This window comes from Cydia fagiglandana, chromosome 20 (genome assembly GCF_963556715.1).
Source record: "Cydia fagiglandana chromosome 20, ilCydFagi1.1, whole genome shotgun sequence".
NCBI lineage: Eukaryota > Metazoa > Arthropoda > Insecta > Lepidoptera > Tortricidae > Cydia > Cydia fagiglandana.
Window position 1 is genome coordinate 7,159,333 of NC_085951.1, and position 24,829 is coordinate 7,184,161.

The 24,829-nt window shown below is 35.1% G+C and overlaps 3 protein-coding genes across 6 annotated transcripts in view; 1 reads left to right on the plus strand and 2 right to left on the minus strand.

Annotated features, from left to right (window-relative positions):
* Positions 1–24,829, minus strand: part of LOC134674577 (flotillin-2) — a 352,073-nt gene that overhangs the window by 280,615 nt on the left and 46,629 nt on the right. The gene's annotated exons all lie outside the window — the stretch shown is intronic.
* Positions 1–24,829, minus strand: part of LOC134674549 (uncharacterized) — a 420,725-nt gene that overhangs the window by 198,452 nt on the left and 197,444 nt on the right. The gene's annotated exons all lie outside the window — the stretch shown is intronic.
* On the plus strand, positions 23–24,624 carry LOC134674514 (glucose dehydrogenase [FAD, quinone]-like). Its single transcript, XM_063532609.1, has 2 exons — positions 23–247; positions 20,564–24,624. Exons 1-2 carry the CDS (start codon positions 38–40, stop codon positions 22,430–22,432), a joined length of 2,079 nt encoding a protein of 692 aa, XP_063388679.1. The 5' UTR covers positions 23–37; the 3' UTR covers positions 22,433–24,624.

A 24,829-nucleotide genomic window follows, 5' to 3' on the forward strand; every position in this document is an offset into this window, starting at 1 on the left:
GGTACAGGTACTACTTGTCCCTTTTTTACAAGCAAATATGGCTGTGCAAACAATAATCGCTCGTAGAAGGATATGTTACAGTTCATTATACAATATTCTGATTGTTAAACTATCAGCTAAGGTCACGGGCAGGACTACACGGAGGATCGCGATAGCGATTATTTCTCAAGAGGACCGTGCCGCGGTTGGACGCTACCGGCGAAGTGACAGTGTTGTGACACAAGGATTTTCTTTCAGGTTCAGAGATGTAAGTGTTTACATTTTTCTTAAGCCAGATGGGATATAAGTATAACTTAATATTAATTGAGATTGATCGCCAAAATTGCATCATTAGGTTGAATTGACAATTAGGTCAGTTAGGGATATTATGAACTTTATCCTTCCTATCCAAAGAAATAATTTAGACTTCTGATAAGGATCTGATATTATGATACATATTATATGATAAGGATCTTTGAATAAATCCTTTTTTTTTCTTTAAAGGTTAATTTTCACGTAATAAAATAAAACTAAATTAGGTCAAACCATGAAACAATTAGGTAGCATTTATTTCTGAGTAGTAGGTGTGTTGAATATAACTATGTACCTATATAGTTATATTCAACACTACCTATAGGTACCTCATTTTCTTTTGGCATTAGAAAAAGGGTAAACATTTTTGACATGTCTTTTTATTGAAAATTAACACAATTGAAAAATAAGTTATAACAAATAAAAATACAACGCTGCCAACGTGCCATGGAAAAATCCATACTTAATATAAAATTAATCCAAAGAAAGAGGAGCAAAGACATAAGGCAAATAACTGGTGTAATCGACGCATTATCATTTGCGCAGAAATTAAAGTGGAAATGGTGTGGCCACACAGCACGAATGCATAAAGACAGGTGGGCAAAAATAACCACCCTATGGCGGGGCCCGTCGGGGACAAGGAATAGAGGGAAGGCTAAAGAAAAATGGCTCGACGAAATCGTGGCTACAGCCGGGCAAGACTGGTCACAGAAAGCAAAGGACAGGAAAAAATGGCTGAATCTGGAGGAGGCCTTCACCCGAAGAGGGGTCTCTACAAAATAATAATATATAATTTTTTTAACTTATTAAAACATTTTTTAAACTTTTTATGTAACATGTAGAGAATTAATAAAGGCTTTTTATTGTTTATTTATTTATATGTATAGCAAGGATATATTCTTTTGGTTTCATAAGTAATAGTAACTATTTTTTTTAAAGCGTTTTTTCATAAAATACGTCAAGATAGTATACCATTTTACTAATGCCAATAAAAACGAGGTACTTATATCTACATACATAAATTACCGGTTACTTACCCTACTCCAATACCTTTAAACGAGCCATTCTTATATATATACAATATTTTTGCAATAATTCATATATTTCGGGGATCTCGTAAGCGGCTCTAACGATTTCGATGAAATTTGCTATATGGAAATTTAAGTGACCAATGCGTTACGCATGCGTATTAATACCAAATTTAAAACATTCCATACCAAATCGTCCGGAACCGGAACAGACACTTGGCCCTTTTTATGGCCGTTTCCATACCCAAAGGGTAAAACGGGACCCTATTACTAAGACTCCGCTGTCCGTCCGTCCGTCTGTCACCAAGCTGTATCTCACGAACCGTGATAGCTAGACAGTTGAAATTTTCACAAATGATGTATTTCTGTTGCCGCTATAACAACACATACTAAAAAGTACGGAACCCTTGGTGGGCGAGTCCGACTCGCACTTGTCCGGTTTTTTTTATAAGTGGACACAGCGGCAACATATTTATGCGTGAAACTAAAATACAATAAAACAAAAATACGGTGTAACACCGTTAATCGCGTTTGTTGAGTAAAATATACATCAGTATTAGTCACATGGGAAAACAAATGACGTATACTTAATGTTATACCTTTAAAACGAGCAATTCTTGTAGATTTATCTGTTTATGTATTTCGGGGATTTCGGAAACTGCTCTAACGATTTGGATGAAATTTGCTATATGGGGGTTTTTTGAGTTTTTATACGTTTTCCGAGCCAAGCTCGATCTCTCATTAGCTTAGGTCCACTTGCACCATCCCACTAACCCGGGGTTAAGAGGTTAAACCGTTTACCAAGTGTCAAATTGTACTGGTAACCATGGTAACTTCAGGTTTAACCGGTTAACCTCGGGTTAGTAGAATGGTGCAAGTGGGCCTTAATGATATTACGAGCCCATCGTGTTGCAGTGGTGGGCAGAGACTCCCCACTCTTCTATTCATCCCCGGTTTTGTGCTAAACCTGGTCAGTCGCTAAAAGATAACGTTGGAAGTTCAATATATCCATATCCATAATTTTGGGCGGTGTCAGAGTGTGGCAAACTCCAGGTGATAGGTACATTTGATCTTTAGGAACTACAGGGGCGATGAGGCATGGGAGATCATAAAAAATACAATAAATTGTAAGGATTTGACAATTTTAACACATAGGTACCTTACTTCATTTTCATTTTACATACATACACATACATCACTGGCTCAGTGACCCAAAGAGGATCTTGGCCTCTGACACAAGAGAGCGCCATTCTGCCCTATTCTGCGCTGCGCCACTTCACGCCAGTTGGGTGTTCCGAGGGCGGACAGGTCTTTTTGGGCTTCGTCACTCCAGCGGTATCTAGGGCGCCCAGACGGACAGGTCTGAAAGATCTATTAAAATAACAGACAGAGATCTTTGATTTAGACATATTACAATGTGCTAATATCTGTTCTAACGTTTGACCCGTAAAATATCGGGGCAAGAAATTTAGTTTTTGATATCCAGCAGCGCCATCTACAGTGTTTGTTTAAATATGGAACTGTGATGTTCCAAATATGTTTTTGATATGAATTGCTGTCATGTTATTCTGTTACAATAAATAGTCTTTGGTTAACATATTTTAAATATTTTAATTATAAGAAATTTTTAAAATTTTAATTATAAGATTTTTTTAAATTTTAATTATTAGGAGATTGAGGATGAATAACTTCGGTCTATAATGTACATATCCTAATTGAAAAAAGTCTTCCATTAATTACGCCTTAATTTTAGCTAATCTTCTTGTATTATTAAATAATTATCTCAATGACTCACGCGAACTCAGTTCAATTGAAATTTAATCTCCTTTTAAAGATCACGAAATCCATTTTTAGTTTATTATTATGCATGTAGTATATATCTACGCGAGAAGCTCGAATCATATCATACCAGCGGTGCCAGCTTGGTTGCATTTTTATCGCCTGTCACTATGCCTGTCACGTTCTAACAAGTGTGTAAGTGCGAAAGTGACGGGCATAGTAACAGGTGATAAAAATTGAACCATGCTGCGCCCACAGGAGAGCAATTCCCCAGTAGTATTATTTGACAGCTCGTGGGATGTGCACTGTGCATCAGTTGTGCAATAAGGCTGCCATGTCAAGACTCAAGATATATTCTATTTTAGTAAACAAAATGTATTGTAATCTACACCTATGTTGATATTCAACTTTATTCTATAAATTTCGAATGGAGTTCATCAAAGCTAACTCTCCACGGACTTTGACAAAACAGAGTGTGGAAGTGTCATTATGTGACTGAATTTTACTGTGAGTGAATTTGACGTTTATGATGATATTTCCTCACTTTGTTCTTGCAAAGTCCATGCAGAGATTGCAGAGTTAGTTTTGGTCCGACTCCCTCCACTAAGATTTTTGTACTGTTCTTTTGTACTAGTCTTGTACAGTCAAGGAATTTAAATTCCGACCCATTTCGTACTTTGTCACAGTGACAATCAATATGAAAGCCGCTAGAGACCTCATACGGTTGTCACTGTGACAAAGTACGAAATGGGTCGGAATTTAAATTCCTTGACTGTACGAGTATTGTCCCATGTCATCAACAAACATCGTAAATTTGAAACCATTTATACCAATTCCATTAACACCACTCCGCTGCACCGAAAATGCAATAAAATTTACGATACCTAGTCATCAGCTATGCTCAGATACACCCGTTTTTAGGGTTCCGAACCCAAAGGGTAAAAACGGGACCCTATTACTAAGACTCCAGTGTCCGTCTGTCTATCTGTCACTAGGCTGTATATCATAAACCGGGTTGAAATTTTGAAATTTTCACAGATGATGTATTACCGCTATAACAACCAATATTTAAAAGTACGGAACCCTCGGTGGGCGAGTCCGACTCACACTTGCCCAGTTTTTTCAGTAGAAAAAGGCGCGAAATTCATATTTTCCATGGCAAATCAAAACTTCGCACCTACATTTTTAAAGTTGCCGGCTTTTTATAGTGGGTGTGCCAGAGTAGGTATTATATGTTTAAATTAACTTGAACTTTTTTACAAATGTCTACGTCTATATTAGAAAGAAGTTAAGGACACACACACATCTCTGACCTCTTAAAACAAATAATATGCAGAGGTAATAACACAAACGAGAAACAATAGAGAAATAACTAATTTACAAATGTTATGTTTGTTGAAAAAAACCGTTTTGAATCCTGTATTTGTACAAAGCTAATTATATCCAGCAAAAAACGTTAAGGCATTATGATATTGTAAAAAGTTGGTATATATAAAGCAGTAACTACTAAAGCAGTAATAAGTAAAAATGCAAAGTTTAGTGACATAAGCATAAACGAAGTTAATAAGTACGCACTAGCCCTTCTTTTTGTGGCTCTCAAGCAATTACAATATCGTCAGGTGACAAGCAAAAGTCACTAATTACTAAAAAAAATAAACAAAAATCGACCTTCGTTTAGTACTAATGGCTATAAACTTGTGGTGGTACTTAGTAACTTTTGCTTGTCACCCGACGATAATATTATTTAACCCTATTTATTTAATCCAGTAACTGTCAATGATTACTGGATACAGACAATATCAGTTGTCACAACTGCCCCTGCTTACAGAATAAAAAAAAATAAAGCCATATTTAAGCCATAATGAATTCTCTACCAACCCGTCTTATAAAGGCACTGTCATCGAAATACTGATTATCGAGAAAAGAGCCGCTCGAAATGATTTATTTAGAAACTTTAAAACACGGGAGCGACTAGGAATAAAAATGATATCTTTCCAAAAAGTAGCTAAGTATTTAACTGTACAGCGAATAAAAATCATCATAATCTCAGCCATAAGACGTCCACTGCTGAACATAGGCCTCCCCCTTAATAATATAAAAATAGAAAAGGGATTTTCGGTTACAGAACTTACAGATGACATAACATTACAGATAAGATAACAGTGACATCACAAAGTTTGTGAGGCCTTGTCTGTCACATTTTCTTGACGTAATTAATGGATAACCCCCAATTTGTTATAGATACAAAAATATTCTACACGTCTTCCTTGCGTTATCCCGGCATTTTGCCACGACTTATCCCAAAATTTGATGTAGGCACTAGTTTTTTACGAAAGCACCTGCCATCTGACCTTCAAAAAAAAAAGAAAAAACCCCAGAGGGTAAACTAGGCCTTATTGGGATTAGTCCGGTTTCCTCACGATGTTTTCCTTCACCGAAACAAGAAACCACGATGTTTTCGGATTGAAAGTCGCACGCTCTTACCGCCAGGCCACCAGCGCTTTTCACAAAAATATTCTACGTAAAATAAATATTTAAATAAAAGTAGTCCTAAAGGTTGACTGCATTTTTATTGAATATTTAAGAATATTGTATGTATTATTTAATTTCCCGATATGATAGAAAGATAGACTTGTTTTTTGAAATTCTATTAAATATTGATCTAAACTAAAAGAACGGTATTAAGGGGATCCCAAGCCCCAATGACCTTCGATCTGAATCCCTTAGTTTTCTAATGTTTTTTGTAGCTTATCATATTAACAACAACGGCTTTAAGCAATATAGTATCCCATACGTATTTACTTCAAAGTTCATTATCATCAAGATATTTGGCATCAAAGTTGAACGATTTTAGACAAAAAAAAACTGGTTCGGGTCATAACTTTTGTGTTAATTAGTTTAATATGTAGATTTCGTATGTCAGATCTTTCACAGCAATCGAGATACGTAAAAAGTGTTTTAAGACAATGTTTAAAAAAATAAGTATTCATTTTTTACAAAACCCCGTAGACAAAAATGGAGATAAAAGATTGAAGAACCTATGGCTTTTGCCTTATGATTCTATCTGTAGTGCCAGCGGCGGATTAGCAGTATTTGCCGCCTTTGGCCCCAGGCCCTGTGGCCTCTCCTTAGCATCCAGCATCTAGCGAATTTTTTGTCACATATTGCCGCCCTAGGCCCGGGCCTACTGTGGCTTAGGGCAACTCCGCCACTGTGTAGTGCAAACGTAGGAGATACGATTCAAAACTTGTCAAAATCGATGAAAACCTCTGGTAGCCCCATAATGGCACTCGTTACATTTACTTAATTAAACATAAATTCTTAAAGAATCTACATCATTTTATTGGCTATACAAGGTTGTTCTTAGCCTTACTTTATTTTGAAAATAAACATGGAATAATAACTGTTTTATGCTTAGACACGAGATTGACATAAGACTGAGGGCGATAAAAATGAGTAATTATAATTATTTTATTGTGTCACAGTGTGTGGACACTGGACAGTTTAATTGTATCTGCTCACAGTCATTAAACAGTTTATATATCATGAGTTGAATAAATGAATTAAAATATTCTCGGTAACTACCCTGTTTAATGGTGATGGGGAGTAGAGTGTTTTTCATCACACTTGTTCGAAAAATACCTTATTTTATGTAGGTGTACTGAAGGACCAAGGCCTATACTATTCCCGCGGGAGTTACTACAGCTACGGCTGTCGTGAATATAATAGACTCTCGGTCACTATTTCACTTACCCCTACGTTGCACAATATACTATTGTTCCTTCTGTTTTATACACTTTTGTAACATTACCGTTGGCTACTAAAAGAAACCGTTGTATGTCATGACCCTCATATTTTCATTCTTTGGGCAAAAATAATGATTGTTAAGGGGCCCACTGATTAACAGTCCGCCGGACGGCATCGGCCTGTTAGTTAGAACAAAATTTTGATAGTTCCGAACAACTGACAGGCCGATACCGTTCGGCGGGCTGTTAATCAGTGGGCCCCTTTAATTGGCACCTGTGGACAATTTTTTTTACATAACACTTAAATTTACTAGCCTCACTGTCTGATGACGTCAACAATAAAAAAAAACATTAAAACAAAAATAGAAAATGTTATTTGTATGGGTACAGAGTTCTCGTGACAAGACGTCGGGTCGCATCAACAATGCTCAAGAACGCTGTCGTGATACGGCATACTAATGATAAGGAAAAACAAATAACAGAAAAACGTTCAAATGGAAACATTATTAAAATCATACATATAATCAACCCCCAACGCAATGAAACGGATGAACCTATTTTGATAAAACATGTCTAAGAACCAACACTAGAAATAGATTTAAAAACTGTTTAAGAGCTGTGGTGCAAATCTTTGATTCGGCTAAATTGTGTTTTTAGAGTTCCGTACCCAAAGGGTAAAACGGGACCCTATTACTAAGACTTCGCTGTCCGTCCGTCCGTCCGTCCGTCTGTCACCAGGCTGTATCTCACGAACCGTGATAGCTAGACAGTTGAAATTTTCACAGATAATGTATTTCTGTTGCCGGTATAACAACAAATACTACAAACAGAATAAAATAAAGATTTAAATGGGGCTCCCATACAACAAACGTTATTTTTGATCAAAAGTTAAGCAACGTCGGGAGTGGTCAGTACTTGGATGGGAGACCGTTTTTCTTTTTGCTTTTTTTTTCTCCTTTTTTTTGCATTATGGTACGGAACCCTTCGTGCGCGAGTCCGACTCGCACTTGCCCGGTTTTTTAGGGTTCCGTACCCAAAGGGGTAAAACGGGACCCTATTATTTAGGGTTCCGTACCCAAAGGGGTAAAACGGGACCCTATTACTAAGACTTCGCTGTCCGTCCGTCCGACCGTCCGTCCGTCCGTCCGTCCGTCTGTCACCAAGCTGTATCTCACGAACCGTGATAGCTAGACAGTTGAAATTTTCACAGATGATGTATTTCTGTTGCCGCTATAACAACAAATACTAAAAACAGAGTAAAATAAAGATTTAAATGGGGCTCCCATACAACAAACGTGATTTTTGACCAACGTTAAGCAACGTCGGGAGTGGTCAGTACTTGGATGGGTGACCATTTCTTTTTTGCTTTTTTTTTCATTTTTTTTTGCATTATGGTACGGAACCCTTCGTGCGCGAGTCCGACTCGCACTTGCCCGGTTTTGAAAAACTAGCGAGCATTCAGTGATTGTAGTATGATACCTTTGGGTATAGTGCTTTACGCTCACTGCCACTATGCTCTAGATAACTTGACCGAATCACTTGAAAAACTTTTTCAAATGGTAAATTTATCTAGGGCACTGAAAAAATAAATATGATAAACATTGACGACAATAACTCAATTATGTCAGAAAAATGTATTACACTTGTATGTAGGTATAGCTATGTAAATGGAATACCTACATATACATATATATAATCCCAAGATGACTCGATGTTTTGACAAATTACGTAACTGATTTCAATTACTAGGTATAAATTAATTTCACAAATTTTACTAATTAGAAAACTGTAAGTACTTATACTTAGGTACATAAAATAAAAACAACTGAGGGCTTAACAAACACTTTACATGCTGAATTAGTAAAAAAAAATGTTTTTATTTTTTAAGGTATAGGTTGATTGATTATGATTTGTTAGTACATAACAAGACAAGCATATTATTACGGGTAGGCATGTCGTTAAACATGTCAACTTGTTTTAACAACATTTATCGGAATTGCACAAAATTTTCATTGCCAAAAAAATCAAGGCTAAATCGCATTCAAAAGATTGTTGCGAATCAACGCGGAAACGATGTGTTTTTTTATGATACCTATATGATGTATTATTTAATAGATCTTTTCTAGTTTTAGTTTAATTGTGACGTTCCATGGGAAAAGGTACCTTATGAGGATTTCTAGTTTCGGAGATATGAAATGTTTTGTAAAAAGGTGAAAAATAGCTCAATTTTTTTTTAATGTGTGATCTGAAACCTTAATACGTAACGTTTGCTTACCTGTTTTTATTTTTGTTATAAGTTAGTTATAAGCCGAGTAATGTCGTCTCAGAGTTTAGTACAAAAGGTACCTTATGGAAAAAAGATTGAAAATTCCCAAAAAAACTAGTCTATACGGGAAAAGAAGTTTGGTAAAGATCTGTATTAGCATTCTGAAAAACTAATTTGATAATTTCAGTTCTGGTTGGGGCGCCTAGCAAATATTATAAACGTACATCGACCTACATTACAAATCCGAGTAGCCTGCTATTATACCAAAGTTACTCTCGTCAACCCTTTCTTAACTAGAATAATCTTCATTTGGTTTGGTCGCATGCAATAAATCTGCCATTAGTTTGCTGAAAAATGCCAATACCCGACGCATTGCCATATGGAATATAAATATAAATAATATAATGGAATATAAATAATAACCTCAAAGCCGCTTGTCTTCAATGGCAACCAAAATATATTATTGATAAGAAATAGACGATTTATACCATCTTAACCCCAAAATATTATTAGTTTATCCTAACTGTTCCATCATCATCATGCTTCATCATGTAACTTAACCACAAGGTACGTTTTCTTTACATACAAATTATTGGTCTTTTTAACATTATTATGACGAAGAACTAATTATATTTGTGGCAGTTTAATGTAAATTAATATTTTCTATTCATAAAAGATAAACTTCAATGTAATTGATGTTTTGTAGTGATGTATTATTAAATTTATTTCCATAAGGTACCTTTTCGTAAATGTATCGAGCAAATACTGTTTTTGTTATGTAACTTTAAAGTGGCATAAGAGGTTAAATATAGTATTTAGTTGGGGTTTTAGGATTTATTTCATTTTTATAACAGAATCTCTTTCATATGTGCTCAGAAGAATTGATTGTCTCTAAATCGGTATTTTTTTTTGCTTAAACTGTCTCTCAGTGTCGTTTTCTAATAGATAAATTTAAATCTTGAAAGCTCATTGCAATCGATCGTGAAAATGAAATGAAAAATTATTAGAGATTGGTTAGCATACACATAAATCAGTCAATATCAAAGGTTTCTATTTGCATTACAGAACAAGTCGCAACATTTTTTTAATCTCAGATGTATAAGGTATTATTATTTGTAGTCAACTATGTAACTTACTTCAGGAACATAGTTTTTTAGGCGGCTAAACTTAAAACTTCTCTATCGTAAAGTTGCTCATTTCACAACATTATTTTCAAAAACTTATATCTCTGTAACTACACAACTTAGGAGGTTGATCTTTTGTGTTATCGATAGCTTATTTATTGTAGATTACTGGGGTATCCATAACTCCATAAGGTACCTTTGACCGTGGGACGTCACAATTAGTGTTATTGTTAGTAGTAGCTTTGGAATGTAGGGTAGCTTATAGGATATGATTATTTATTTATTTGATAGTTTTAAACTACACATAAGTACATGCACAAACATAAACACTTTATTATACCGTATATCTCCAGTCATACCTGAAACAATAAAAAAAAATACGTTTACTATCTTATTAAGCTATATCATATTTATTATAAGTAATTATACATCGTAAAATTGTATCGTTATATTTATAAAAATGTACCGTAATATTTATTTATTTATATATTTCACCATTTAGAACTACAAAAGTCCGATATACTCGTATTACGTGCGTATCCTCCTGAAATTCCTGAATAAATTAATGTACTGTCAGCGAAGAAAGTGGTCTACCACTTTTCGACTCTATCATCTGATTGATCTTGTCGAAAACTGGTAGACGACTTTCTTGGCTGACCGTACCTATATGTAACATGCAGATCGTCTATCTTTAAGCGTGTTAAAGAGGTGTAAGTTCAAATGTTTCCTGCTTTTTATTCATAAATTTACACGTTTTGCTAAACAGGAAAGTTTAGTTAAATTATGAATCTCAATAATTACGTTTGTACGAATCATTTAATAATAAACTGGGGCATGATATGCATAATCATGGTTATGGCTACCTATATGACTCGAACCGAAACCTAACCCTAGATCAGTTTTCACTGGGAACTGGAAAAATTCTCAGCTACGGAGTTCAAACCATTCTGAGGGGCCTATCAGAATGGATATTAAGCTTTCAAAATGTCGATGTTTCAAAAGTCACTCTGCAGACTTCTCCTATAAATAATAGCGTAATAAGTGAGAACTTAGGACAGAAGGATCCCTTGTTTTTTCGTCCATAATATACTCGCAAATAGTGACACCTCTGTACTTGATCTGTGTACCTATACATCTGCACCCACAAATAGTGAGCTGGGAAATGTCAACATAGATAGCAAGGTTTCATTGTCCAATAGTCAGCAATTAGAAACAACATCTTTAAATGTCTTTCTACAAAACATTTGTGGTATAAAATCAAAGCAAGATTTGGTAGAATTGTATTTGAACTGTTTAGATAAAAAACCGCACTTTGTATGTTTTTGCGAGCACTTTTTAAACAGTAGTGAAGCCGATTGTGTGGTTTTTAATGATTACGAAATAGTCTGTATGTTTTCCAGAGCCAAGAAAAAAAGGGGTGGTACATTGATACTGGCTGAAAAGGCTAGGAAGACGGAACTTTTATTAGAGTGTAAAAAAATGTCTAGAGTAGAGTGTTTTGAAATTTGTGGGGTTAGGGATTTAGAAACTAATATATGTATATGTTGCTGTTACCAAAATGACAAAAAATTTGACATTTTTATGGAGAAGTTAGAACAGCTACTACAGTACTTCCTTGACAAAAAATGTATTATCTGCGGAGACTTTAACGTAAATATGTTAAAAGATGATAAGAGAAAAAATATGTTCATTAAACTTTTGCGATCATATAACTTTAGGCATCTTGTTCACAACAAAGTGACGTTTAAGCGCAATGAATCTGAATCGTGCATAGACAATATCCTGACAAATTTACCTGAGGAGTGTGTGTCATGGACTTTAGTGGATCATAATGGTCTGTCAGATGGGCATGCAGGTATAGAAACTGGCTTTGTAGTTAATAATAATAAGCACGTTAACAACAAGGAAAAAGCCATTTTTGTACATCGTAGAGTTTTTAACAAAAAGAATCAGGAACTTTACAAAAATTATATTAAAAAAGAAAATTTGGATATTTTAGGCATTAATGGGTTCCTTAAAACATTTACTGCTATATTTCAAAAAAGCTTTAAAAAGGTAAAGAAAAAAATGAATTTACATAAAACTAACAAAATTAAGTGGATAACAAAGGGAATCAAGGTAGCAAGCAAAATGAAACGTGTGCTATTATCAGTAGATAATGTTCACAATGATCAAAGTTTAATTAGCTATCGCAAAGTGTATATTAAAATATTCAAAAGGGTTCTCAAGACTGCAAGGAAGTTAACAGTACAAAACCAAATTATACAGGCAAATAACTCTGCTAAAAGCATCTGGGAAGTAGTAAACAAACGTACAAATAAGAATAGAGTCCACAGTAATAACAAACTTTTACTTAAAATAGATCAATTATTAGTAAGCAATGGTGCGGATATAGCCGATATTTTTTCCAACAATTTTGATTCCGCAAATTTTCAAATAACTGGTGACCCTGCCCTAGCTTTTTCCTTACTAGAATCGAATTCCAAAAGAGTACAAAATAATATGGTAATAAGGCGTACTTCATCATCTGAAATTAAGTTAATTGTCAAAGCCATGAAAAATAAAAATTCTAGTGGTTATGACGATGTACCTATAACCATCATCAAAGATAATATTGATCAGTTAGCTCAACCACTTTCATGTTTTTATAATAATTGTATTGACCAGGGTATTTTTCCCGAGCAGCTGAAAATTGCAAAAATTATTCCTTTATATAAGAAAGGTTCGCGAACGGATCCTAAAAATTATAGACCTATTTCCTTATTACCGACTTTATCCAAAATTTTTGAAAAGATAATAAAAAAAAGACTTACGGCACACTTATTCAATAATAATATCATTAATTTAAGACAATTTGCCTATCAAAAAGGTATTGGTACTTCTGAGGCCATAGATACCTTAATAGGGGATATTACTGATAACTTAAATGAAAAGTTAAGGGTCGCTGGTGTGTTTCTTGATTTGAAATCTGCGTTTGACACTATTGACCATGACATCTTATTGAATAAACTAGAATTTTATGGCATCAGGGGAAATGAATTAAATTTGTGCATGTCGTATTTACGGAACCGAAAACAGTTTGTAGAGGTTAGGGAGGTTCAGGAAAGTTCTATTGAGGTCACACATAGGTCAAAATGCGTCAACATAACAAGAGGCGTTCCTCAGGGATCTGTGTTGGGACCCATATTTTTTGTTTTATATTTAAACGATTTTATTTCTTATCTTAGTAAAGAAATTCCAGGATTAAAATTGGTCGTTTTTGCTGACGACACAAGTGCAGTCTTGTCGAGCCCAACTATTGCTGATCTAAACCTTAAGGTCAATTTAGCGCTAACAGCATGTCAAACATGGCTACAGGCAAATAGTTTGATATTAAACAGCTCAAAGACTTATGCTATGCTATTTAAAACTACAGCTAGAAATAAGGAGACTCTAAGTGTTCATATAAATGGCAACCTCATTCAACCCGTAGATAGCACAAAAATATTGGGTATTCACTTAGATGCACTATTAAACTGGAAGGATGAATTAAACAGTATTGAAAACTCAATTAGTTCTGCTTGTTATGCTATTCGCAGCCTTAGGGATGAATTGACTGTTGAACAACTTAGGATGGTGTACTTTGCTCTTGTAGAATCCAAACTCCGCTACAGTATAAAACTTTGGGGCAATAGCTACAGATACAACATAAATCGCGCTTTCGTGGCCCAAAAAGATGCTATACGTGCTATCACTAGGCTTCCTCCATGGGGAAGTTGTAGAGAACACTTTAAGAGTCTGAGAATACTTACTGTACCTAGCCTCTACATACTAGTTCTTTTAACGGATGTTATCAAGCATCGAAATCGTTATGAAACGGAATCCGAAATGGTGTTGCGGGAAGCCTCTAGGACTAAGAACTTGACTCCAAAATTAGCTCCGAGACTGGAGGTTGTAGAACACAGCGCCAGAGTTCAAGCGGTCAGATTGTTTAACAAGATGCCTACAGATTTTAAAGTTTTAAAATGCGCCGCAACTTTTAGAGATAAGTTAAAAGTATATTTGTTAGAAAAATGCTGTTATGACATTAGTGATTTTTAATGTAACACTTATTATTTATTGTTGCTGACATAAACTTATATACTTAATTGATTATTATTGATTTATTTTCTTACTTTATTATGAATTTGCTGTGGTTGTTTGTTGAAACGTTTAATGTCATAATAGAATTTATTTATTGAATAATCATGTATGTCTTGCATGCGTTTTTGTTTTGTTCACTAGGTTAATCATAATTGTATATATGTATATTGAATATTCAAACACGATGTAAATTGTTCTTGAATAAATAAACTGAAACTGTAAGATCAAATTCCTACTCGTAAATATTACTTAAGTATTCATTTATGAAATTTATGAATGGCAGCCGCGCCTCAAGTTAAAAAAAGCGTCAGATAGTAACGTCACAAATTCCAGCCAACTATGAAAGAACTTGAATAATGTCTCGAGTCGCGCTATGGGGCTACTGCCCTCGGATGAGACTCAAGGACAAAACGTCTTATAAAAATAATATAAATCATTTATTTTAAAAAACCAGTGACACGTGAGGAAGACCGTCCATGTTGACAGTTACGATCAATTGTTGTGCTATCAGGTTGAATTTACGGACGGGTCTGCTTTCAATTTCAATTTGTCGAAGGTCGTGGGACTCGTGGGTCGGTATCGGTACTTGGGTGTATAAAAATTGACAAGCGAAAGTTTTAACGGAGGCTTATTGATTTTGTGCCGAATTATTTTTTTGGTCTTGTTCTGTGTTCGTCAGTGCTACTGCCTTCAGTATAACTCAGAATAAAAATACCGTCCTAAGAGGCTATTTGAAACCCATTGGCCGAATGGATAAGAGTGTCATTCCATTTCCAACTGCAGCTGCACTACTGTTCATTTTACTATGGAAACGCGTCGCTGTCAGTGTCAATTTCCATAGAAAATGAACAGTATTGCAGCTGCAGTTGGAAATGGAATGTCACTTTAAGAGGCATTAATTTGTCAATTAAACAGTCAATAGTTTTAGCAATGCACTTATTATTTTTAAACTGGATTTATGCAATCTTATTTATTATACAAAAGGTCAATGGTTTATAAATAATCATACAAAATTTAATCATTTATTATCTAATCATTTTTAAACTATAGGTACATATTAATTTTGCAAATATTAGTATGTAGTACTTGATAGAGAAATAATAGCTTTTATAGTTTGACCCTTATATATGCCCGGCCTTCTCCTGGTATTTGTAATATTTAATACAAAATATTATACACGAACGCTGAACCATTTTTTTTTAATACTTGTTCCGTGTGCCTTTATCGTAATCAAGTCTGATATTGGATAATAAACAAAATTACAATTTAAAGACCTGGAAAAAATACATACAATTAAATACAATCTTGTATGTATTTTAAAACAGGTGTCCAACACGAACCGCTGATTGCCAACCCCTACTCTATTATTGACATTTGATGCTCGCAATAATAAGATCGATAACTTTATAATAAAATTAACATACATAATTAGGTATGCGAATTGTCATTTGCACAACTTGTGCAAGCATACACACAACTCTGCTCATAACGATGACACGTGTCATTTTTGATATGATAATGAGAAAATGATATTAAAGGCAATCAATGACAGCAATAATATGAATTTTATTGCGTTAGATTATCTGTCTCATTACTATATTATGTATTTGTAGGTATGTCTAGTAATTTACAGGAAAACCACTAAAATAATAAATAAAATACCTATTTATTTTGTTGCAAATGTTACAAAAATATTGTGCGACATTATGTCAAGTGGATTTTTATTTTTTAACCGTTCAGATAATCTCTAACTTTTTTATACCTATCAATATTGCGGGTACTCGTTGCTAAAACAATAAGAAAAAGAACATCTAGGTATCAACACAATAGAATTAATTAATTTTAGACTCAATACAGGTCCTTGATTACGTAATTATTTTGTGCAATCAACTAAAAAACGTCTGAACGGGTTTGATTGAAATAAGGCACAGACAGTTTAGAACCTAAAATACAAGACAATGTTTATCCAAGTATAAATACGCGGTAAAAATATGCGTTAGATTAGACGAGAGTTCTGCGAGGGTCGGAGGAGGGATTCTACTTGAACAAAGTCATGGGAAGAGGCTAATAATAATAAACAAAGACAATAATCAGAATAAAAAGATAAATAAGTCAGCGAATTGTCTCATAGCGAAGAGTCTCGTCAAACAACTAGAGAGACTCTCGCTGGGTGGTTGGATCAAGGGTCAGATGCAGACGGCGGTAATTTTGGACACGGCGCGTATAATTCGTCGGTTCCCCACTCTGCGGCCCTGACCACCGGTAGCTTGGCCCCTGCCCCGCTGCAGGCGGCACCCTAGGTTAGGTTTTTCATAATGTTTATATGTATTTTTATTGTTTTTATATGCTTTTGTATTTTACTTTTATATTCATGTTATAAACCACCTAACTTAAGAAGAAAAATTAAATAAAGATCATAATAATTAATATTACAGCAACAGAATAAAATACACGCACGTCACAGGTCTTCAACATTAGTCCCATAACTATCTTATTGCTTCGAAGTTTTATTCTTATCTTCTGGTCACCCAGACAAATAAGCCCTGCATTTGTTTTCTATTTTTTAAATCTTTTTTCAAACATTAAAATTTGCTTTTGTCCTGTTATATACTAGGTTCAAGTTTATGTCGGCGATGAGAGGTTATTACACCCTACTTAATTCAAAAAGCTGCTAAACGGCTCCCCATTATTATTTATAAACCAGTTATGTCCAAGAAATTTAGCGTTTAGAAGAAACACTCCAATAAATCTCGCCTGCGTCATTTAACAATCGGATCGCGTGAATAATTTCATTTGCATTCCTGCGTCATAGCGTCTACGCCAAGGGCGAGGTCTGCATCGAGATGTAAAATAAACCGGAAAGTAATTGAACTTAGCATTCGCACATTTGTTTGTTTATTTTATATCGGAGCAAAGATGTGCCACAGCTTGGCAATTACAGCATGGCTTATTTATTACTCTTTGACACGATATATTGTTATGCTGAGGTAATCGTATGGTTAACTTTCAAAGCGGAGGTTCAACATGTATAGGCTCATACAATTTTCTTGGAACTAGTACTTAAGTTATAAACGAAACTTCGTTCGGTTAAGGAAAACATTGTGAGAAAACTGAATTAATATTTCCCCTCTTGTGAGGTCAGAGGACAGTAAAGTTAGATACTTTCGTAATATTGTACAGTGGAACCTGGATAATTGCAATCTCAAGGGACCGGCCAGTTTTTGTCAATTAACCAGGTTTTTCATTTAAGCAGGTCGTGTCAATTAACGAGGTTCATAAAATCGTTGTGTCAATTATAGAGGTTTTCATTAATAGAGGTTGGGTTCTGACAAATTTCTTTTATGGAGGTGCAAATAACCATTTAAAGTGGATGTACACGCTTAAGTTCTGGGTTTCTGGTCTATATATTGCTTCTGTCTATAGTTACTTGCACTTTTAGACTACATTAATTAGTTAATTACCACTTCATTTTCTTATCGTTTGGGTTTAAAAAATTCCCTTGAATTGTACAAGAAAGTTTTATTAGAATGTAAAAAGCATACTTTGTTTTTTATTGATCAAAACTATTTCACCTACTTTAGGCTGTGATAGATACACAATAAATAAATTAAATTCTGGATGGAGATATAAATAAAATGATCATTGCTATTAAAATATTGTTTCTGCTGTCTACAACTACATTATTTCAATTACAGAGGTAATAGATAAGACTCGTTTCAGTAATAGAGGTAAAAACAAGAGAGAAAAGCAAAGAGGAAGAGAGAGAGAGAGAGAGAGAGAGATAGCGGATTTTTTTAGCACAGTGTCAATTATAGAGGTCTTAAGTTGCAATATGGTCAATTACAGAGGCAAAATTACGAAAAGCACTAAAATCTAAATTGCAATTATAGAGGTTCCAAAATTTCAATTATAGAGGCCTTTTGGAGTCAAGGGACCGGGACCGGCCTTTTGGTTGCAATTATTGAGGTTTTCCATTTATCCAGGTGCCAATTAACCAGGTTTCACTGTATTAGTCAAAATACTTCATTAAAATGCAAAGAATTACAGTAGTTTTCAACTACAATCTGGAAACTAAAAATATAGAGTAAAATACTGCGATCAACTTTTCTCTCTGCACCATTTCTATTTGTAATAATATCTCTGTTTGGTCAATTTACTGAATGATATAGAAAGAATGCAATTGGGGGATATTTACGATTTCTCGAGTTGCATCAAACCAGGCTTATCGACCGGCCATCGGGATTTCCGCGCCAAGGCCCTGTGTTACTATATGACGCACATCGCCGTCCTTAGGACCTAAAAAAATCATGATATGTACGTCACAGAACCAAACATAATATTATTTCAAACTGAGTAGGTAAGGAGAATCTCATCAAGATGTACCTGTTTTTTTTAAACATTTCATGCATAATTAAAAATACTGTCGTACAAACTGTACATTACGTATAGTTATGAAAAAACAACGAACGCATCTGTCAATTTTCGGGGGGCCATGAACTCGAGAGTTCATGGACGAATTTGATTGTATGCATAAATAATTAATTACGTATCAATAGAGGGAGATCAAAATGGTCATTGATTTTACACCTAGTGTCGACTGAACTCAATATATATTTTTATAAATGCGCCACATCATATTTTAAATACATAAAAAATGGTATCAGACTTGCTTACATCAAGTCATTACAATAGATAAATATGCAATAACATATATCGCTGAGATATCAAAATCGTTTAAAGATAACAACATTGCAATAGATCAATAGAATTTTTGCGTAACATCAATAATTATATAATATAATGCACCACCTGTCTGATTTACTCAGAAATGCCGCCCGTCCGTCGCTGCATCATGTAAGTTTTCCATTGTCATTAGTTAACTAGAAGTACTAGAACGCATCAATGAAATCAAATCAAAGAAAGGATGCTCTTATTTTAAACGCAATCTAATACTGACACCGTTTCTAGTAGGCAAATTATAAAATATTATGCAATTATATTATATGTACAACTATATTGAATTGAATGATTGTATTTATATTCCGACAAATATTATGATTATTTGTCGAATTACAATAGTCATTATAATTATTTGATGTTTATCCAGTGATGCAAATGTCATACAGTTTGTAATTAATGTATTCAAGCTACTCTAACTTCGATAGTAGTTGAACTTCATAGCTTTAAGTTGTGTCGAATATTGATTATTTCAGTAGGTGACAGTTAATTTCCAGTTAATCGAGAAAAAAATCCCAATAATTAAGCCGATTTAGATGGATATCTTTCATTTCTCGCCTGCGTAAACCCTTATACTTTCTATCTGTTCAAAAGTCGTTCGAGCTGATTTGCAAACGGACAATATACAACTATTATTTGTTGAATTCAATACTATTGCTATAGGATACATATTATGTAATATGTATGTCAAAATAGTATCCAAAATAGGCTTCTTAACAGGTAGTCAAACTCCTCAAAACAATCTTAGTTATTTAAATTGTCATTTATCACGACTCAGTGCACGACAGAGATTAACATGATCAAAATAATTAATCAAATAGCACACAAAACAAAATTTTCTTTATTTTCATAAACCTATCTTACTGGGCCATGGCTATCGCAGAACGTTTATGGAATTATACTTAAACAGATACTTCTGTCATCAACATCAACGCCCAGTTTCCTGCGTCAAACGCGTTTTAATGTGTAATTAGGTTAGTCCCAGGTCTGCCACGCCATGTAAATAACTATATCAGAAAACTTATGCAATTGTACACCTTTTTCTCATACCATAAGTTACACTATTGAATGAGTTTTTAAATGCAGATACGATTGATGTGTTGGGCGCAGTTGAAAGCATCACTTAGTTAGCAAGGTTGCTCTCTAAACCTTATATTAGGCATCACTTGAAGGTACAAATTGCACTTGACACTCAGCCAGGCGTGTCTGTGCGCGTGTATGTTGTATAATTACTTACAATTAGTAGAAATTAGATACGAACTATATAGAAGCTTGACGTCGTAGTCATGATCTTCATAAAAGAGTTTTATATTTACAGGTGCATAGATAGCAACTCAAATAGAGATGACATGACTAGGCCAGTAAAATTAGCATTTTTATTATTTTAGCAGTTTATTGTCAAAGCCATAAAACTGATTTGTCAATTAAATGAGCGATAATAAAATAACAATTGTTTTGTAATCGTTTCAGATGAAACATAAGCACGCGCCGATCGCGGCAGCACTATGGATATTGTTCGCCGCCTCCGCCGCGGACGGCCAGCTCATGAACCCGGTCACCTCTCTGGCCAACTTCCTGAACGAGGGCGGCCACCAGTACGACAACGAGCCACCCGACCAGACCGAGCTGCTCCAGGAGTACGACTACGTCATCGTCGGCGCCGGCACCGCTGGCTGCGTCTTAGCTAACAGGCTCACTGAAGTCAAAGAATGGAAAGTCTTACTAGTAGAGGCCGGAGTGAACGAAAACTTTATCATGGACATTCCGCTGGTCGCTAACTACCTACAGTTCTCGTCAGCCAACTGGAAGTATAAAACAAAGTCGTCGTCAAAGTATTGCGCCGGATTCGAGAACAAACAGTGCAACTGGCCCCGCGGCAAAGTAGTGGGAGGCTCCAGTGTACTAAATTACATGATTTACACCAGGGGATCACCCTACGACTACGACAACTGGAAAGCGATGGGCAACGAAGGTTGGGGATGGGACGACGTACTTCCTTATTTCAAAAAGGTAGAAAACTTCAACATACGTTCATTTAACGACCCCAAATATCACGACCAGGGTGGCCACGTTAACATTGAACATGCGCCTTTTCGTACTACAAAAGGAAAAGCATGGGTAAAAGGAGCCCAAGAGTTAGGTTTCAAATATGGCGATTATAATGGCGCTACTCCGGCCGCGGTGTCATTTTTGCAGCTGTCTATGAAAAATGGAACACGCCACAGTTCTAGTCGAGCCTACTTGCACCCTATTAATGGAAGAAAAAATCTTCACCTATCAAAAGGAAGTCTAGTGACCAAACTGATTTTAGATGACAGCAAAACCAAAGTAATAGGTATAGAATTAGAAAAACATAATATGAAATACACAATATTAGCGAAAAAAGAAGTGATCTTATCAGCCGGAGCTCTTAACACACCTCAGCTGCTGATGTTGTCAGGAATAGGACCAAGAAGTCATTTGGAAGAAATGAAAATACCTGTTATAAAAGATCTAGCAGTTGGTTACAATCTGATGGACCATATCGCCGCTGGAGGGGTACAATATATAGTACGGCCACAGAACGTATCTATATCTACAGAATATATATTTAATCATTTAGAAGTGGTTTTTAAATGGATGAGAAATCATAAGGGGCCGCTGTCCATACCTGGAGGGTGCGAAGCTCTGATTTTCATGGATTTGAAAGACAAGTTCAATACTACGGGATGGCCCGACATGGAGCTGTTATTTATAACAGGTGGACTAAATTCGGACCCATTGCTACGCAGAAACTTTGGTTTTGACGATCAAATATTTACAGACACCTATGGTCCGCTTGGCAGAGCCGAGACATTCATGGTGTTTCCCATGTTAATGAGGCCGAAATCGCGCGGTAGGGTGATGCTACAGAGCAGAAACCCTAAAGCTTCGCCTTTATTGATACCAAACTATTTTGACGATCCAGAAGATCTGCAAAAAATTGTGGAAGGAATTAAAGTTAGTATTCAAATAGCGCGACAACCTTCGATGAGGAAAATGGGCACAAAAATGTACGACGTACCGATAGAAGAATGCTTACAATATGGTGCCTTCGGAAGCGATGCATACTTTGCGTGTCAAGCGCGGATGTTTACTTTTACAATCTACCACCAGAGCGGGACTTGCAAAATGGGACCAAAGAGCGATCCGACAGCTGTAGTCGACGCTAGGCTAAGAGTACACGGAATTCAAAATTTAAGAGTGGTGGATGCCAGTGTGATGCCTGCAGTACCGTCGGGGCATACGAATGCCCCCACTTTTATGATAGCGGAAAAAGCAGCAGATATGATCAAAGAAGATTGGGGTAAATGGAGATGACCGGCATTATCAGCTGTTCAATTGTTGTGGTAAATTTTGTGTCACGACTTTCGACGCCAAAATATTTTGACGGTAATGGGGAATTAACATTATAAGTGCATTAGGATGAAATTATTGTTGCGAACTTTTCTTCGACAATTACTTATTTTTATTTATGGCTCAAATGTTTAGTCATTAATAAGTAGTTAGCTAAATGATAATGATAAATTTAGAAAGATAGTCAAAACAGTGGTTAAGACCATTCGGAATTCTCCGAGCGAGGTATTTTCGATGTGTAGACAAACATCTGTTTGACACTCCTAGTGCTCCTGCCTCCTAGTGCTGCCTAAAATTTTATCAAACCTCATGCGTTTTAGTCAAAACCCGAATTCGACTAGCTATTAGTCAATCGGAGAATTTCGACCAAAACACATGGATAGTCCCCAAAGAGTTTACCCGAAAAAGGAATAATGCGATACGTACGATTACTAACATATCGACTTCCTACTTCAACCTTAATTTTGGACGCCTAGATTGCGCTCGCGGCAATGAATATTCTGATATGTTCCAGCAAATCCAGTGTAGGCGTTATTTAATTTATGGAAAAGTCAATTGTGTGAGTAGTCGCAATAAATTATTGCAAATAAATGTCAAGACAGCACAGTAATAGGTTTGAAAAATTTAAGTTTCTAAACATCTGAATTTACACCCAATATTTTTATCACATTTGGTAAATATAAAGACAACTGCAATAAAATGACTGTATTAAGTGAATTAAGTCTGGCAATGTTTGATTTGATATGTAATGTTCTTGTAGAGCAAGTTTACGATAATACGTCGTTATTCATAAAAGTTCAACAAGCCTTAAATATCTATTCACATAATGTAATCGTTTGTCCTCAATTAACCATTACACGTGATTATGATTAAGTGTGACAAAATAACAATTCGGCCATTTTGTTAACAAAAACTCTCTGGGAAAAATTATACTTAATGATAATGTACTCTGGCACTATTACTTTAGGACTAGGACGAATGATATCTTTACTTGAGGTACTGAACTCAACTGTGATGAAAAAGTAAGTTAGTAACTATTTATTGACACTTATTTTTTGCATGTTCATAACATAATCAAGTAAGGCCTGATTCGAAACAAATTTGACAAATTCAGAGTGATTTTTCTTGGATATTTTCTAGCTTACTTTATATATACACTACGACATTATAATTATCAGAATCACAAAATTATTATACCAAAAAATTTTTTTTTTATCAATTCTAAGATGATCAAAAAAATATATAATAAACGCCGCCGTCTTTTTAATTAGGCGCCAAATTGCTGTCAAAAACTTGATAAGTATGGAAGAAACTTGCACATAACTAATTTCCAACATAACCTGTTACCTAATATTATACCAATACTGAAAGGTAATTTCATTGCAATATCCATGAAACAATGAGGATCTAGACATATCTTCAAATATCTGGCGTATCAGGAATTTCGTCGATGTGGTGTCAGTTACCGGGCATTGGTTACTTTTCGACAGAGAAATCGACACCAACATCACTAAAAGAAACGGTTCGCAGCTTTAGTTTAATAATGCGGATTTCCAATATTACTTTGATAATATTTGGAGATGATCCACGATGTTTATGAGGCAATCAGCATGCTTAAGCCAGTACCCTCGAAATCGGACCAAAAAACTTGATTCAACAAAGTCCCACAGTATTGACCTATTGAACGGTATGGAGTGGAGTGTCCAAGGAATTAGTTCGTTAAAACAACAAAAACTATATGCAATATAATATTTCAAAATAAACATTGTTCTTGATAGGACTCAAACTAAGAAACTGTCAAAAAACACTGTCGGATGTATGATGGAGGGCATACAACAAAACTAACGACAGGAGCGGGAAGAAATGGAAAATGATGAATTTACTTATAAATAACAATTTTTAAACAAATTTTCAATAAATTATGGAAAAACAAATCTTGATTCAGCTAGCTTCAGTACCATTAATAGGGTTTTCAATTTGGCAGATTGAATTCGAATCAGGCCTTAGGTACTGATTAGGTATGAACAAAACACGTAATTTATTTGGTATTTTTAAGTAGAAAATATTATAAGTACAAATTGGGGTGTAGCTGTTAAGCGGGTCTTTAACAGAAACACAAAATGTTTGAATCCAAATAAACAAATGCCATAAAGCGATATGTCTATTTATTTTTTCCTCTCATTAACCCAAACAATAACTGTAAAAGCGGCAGGTGCTTAATTTTAAGAGAAAACATGTAAGTAAATATTCTTTATTTAACCTATAAATAAATTACTTATAATAATAAATCGATTCTACACTGATCAAAAAAAGAAGAAGAGTTTTGAAATGGGGTAGGCAACTGCCAAAATGGCATTGCCA

Coding starts and splice junctions, on each gene's coding strand:
- LOC134674514 (XM_063532609.1), top strand. CDS start 38: ATGGCTGTGCAAACAATAATCGCTCGTAGAAGGATATGTTACAGTTCA. Junction 248..20,563: donor TTTCTTTCAGGTTCAGAGAT/GTAAGTGTTTAC, acceptor TAATCGTTTCAG/ATGAAACATAAGCACGCGCC.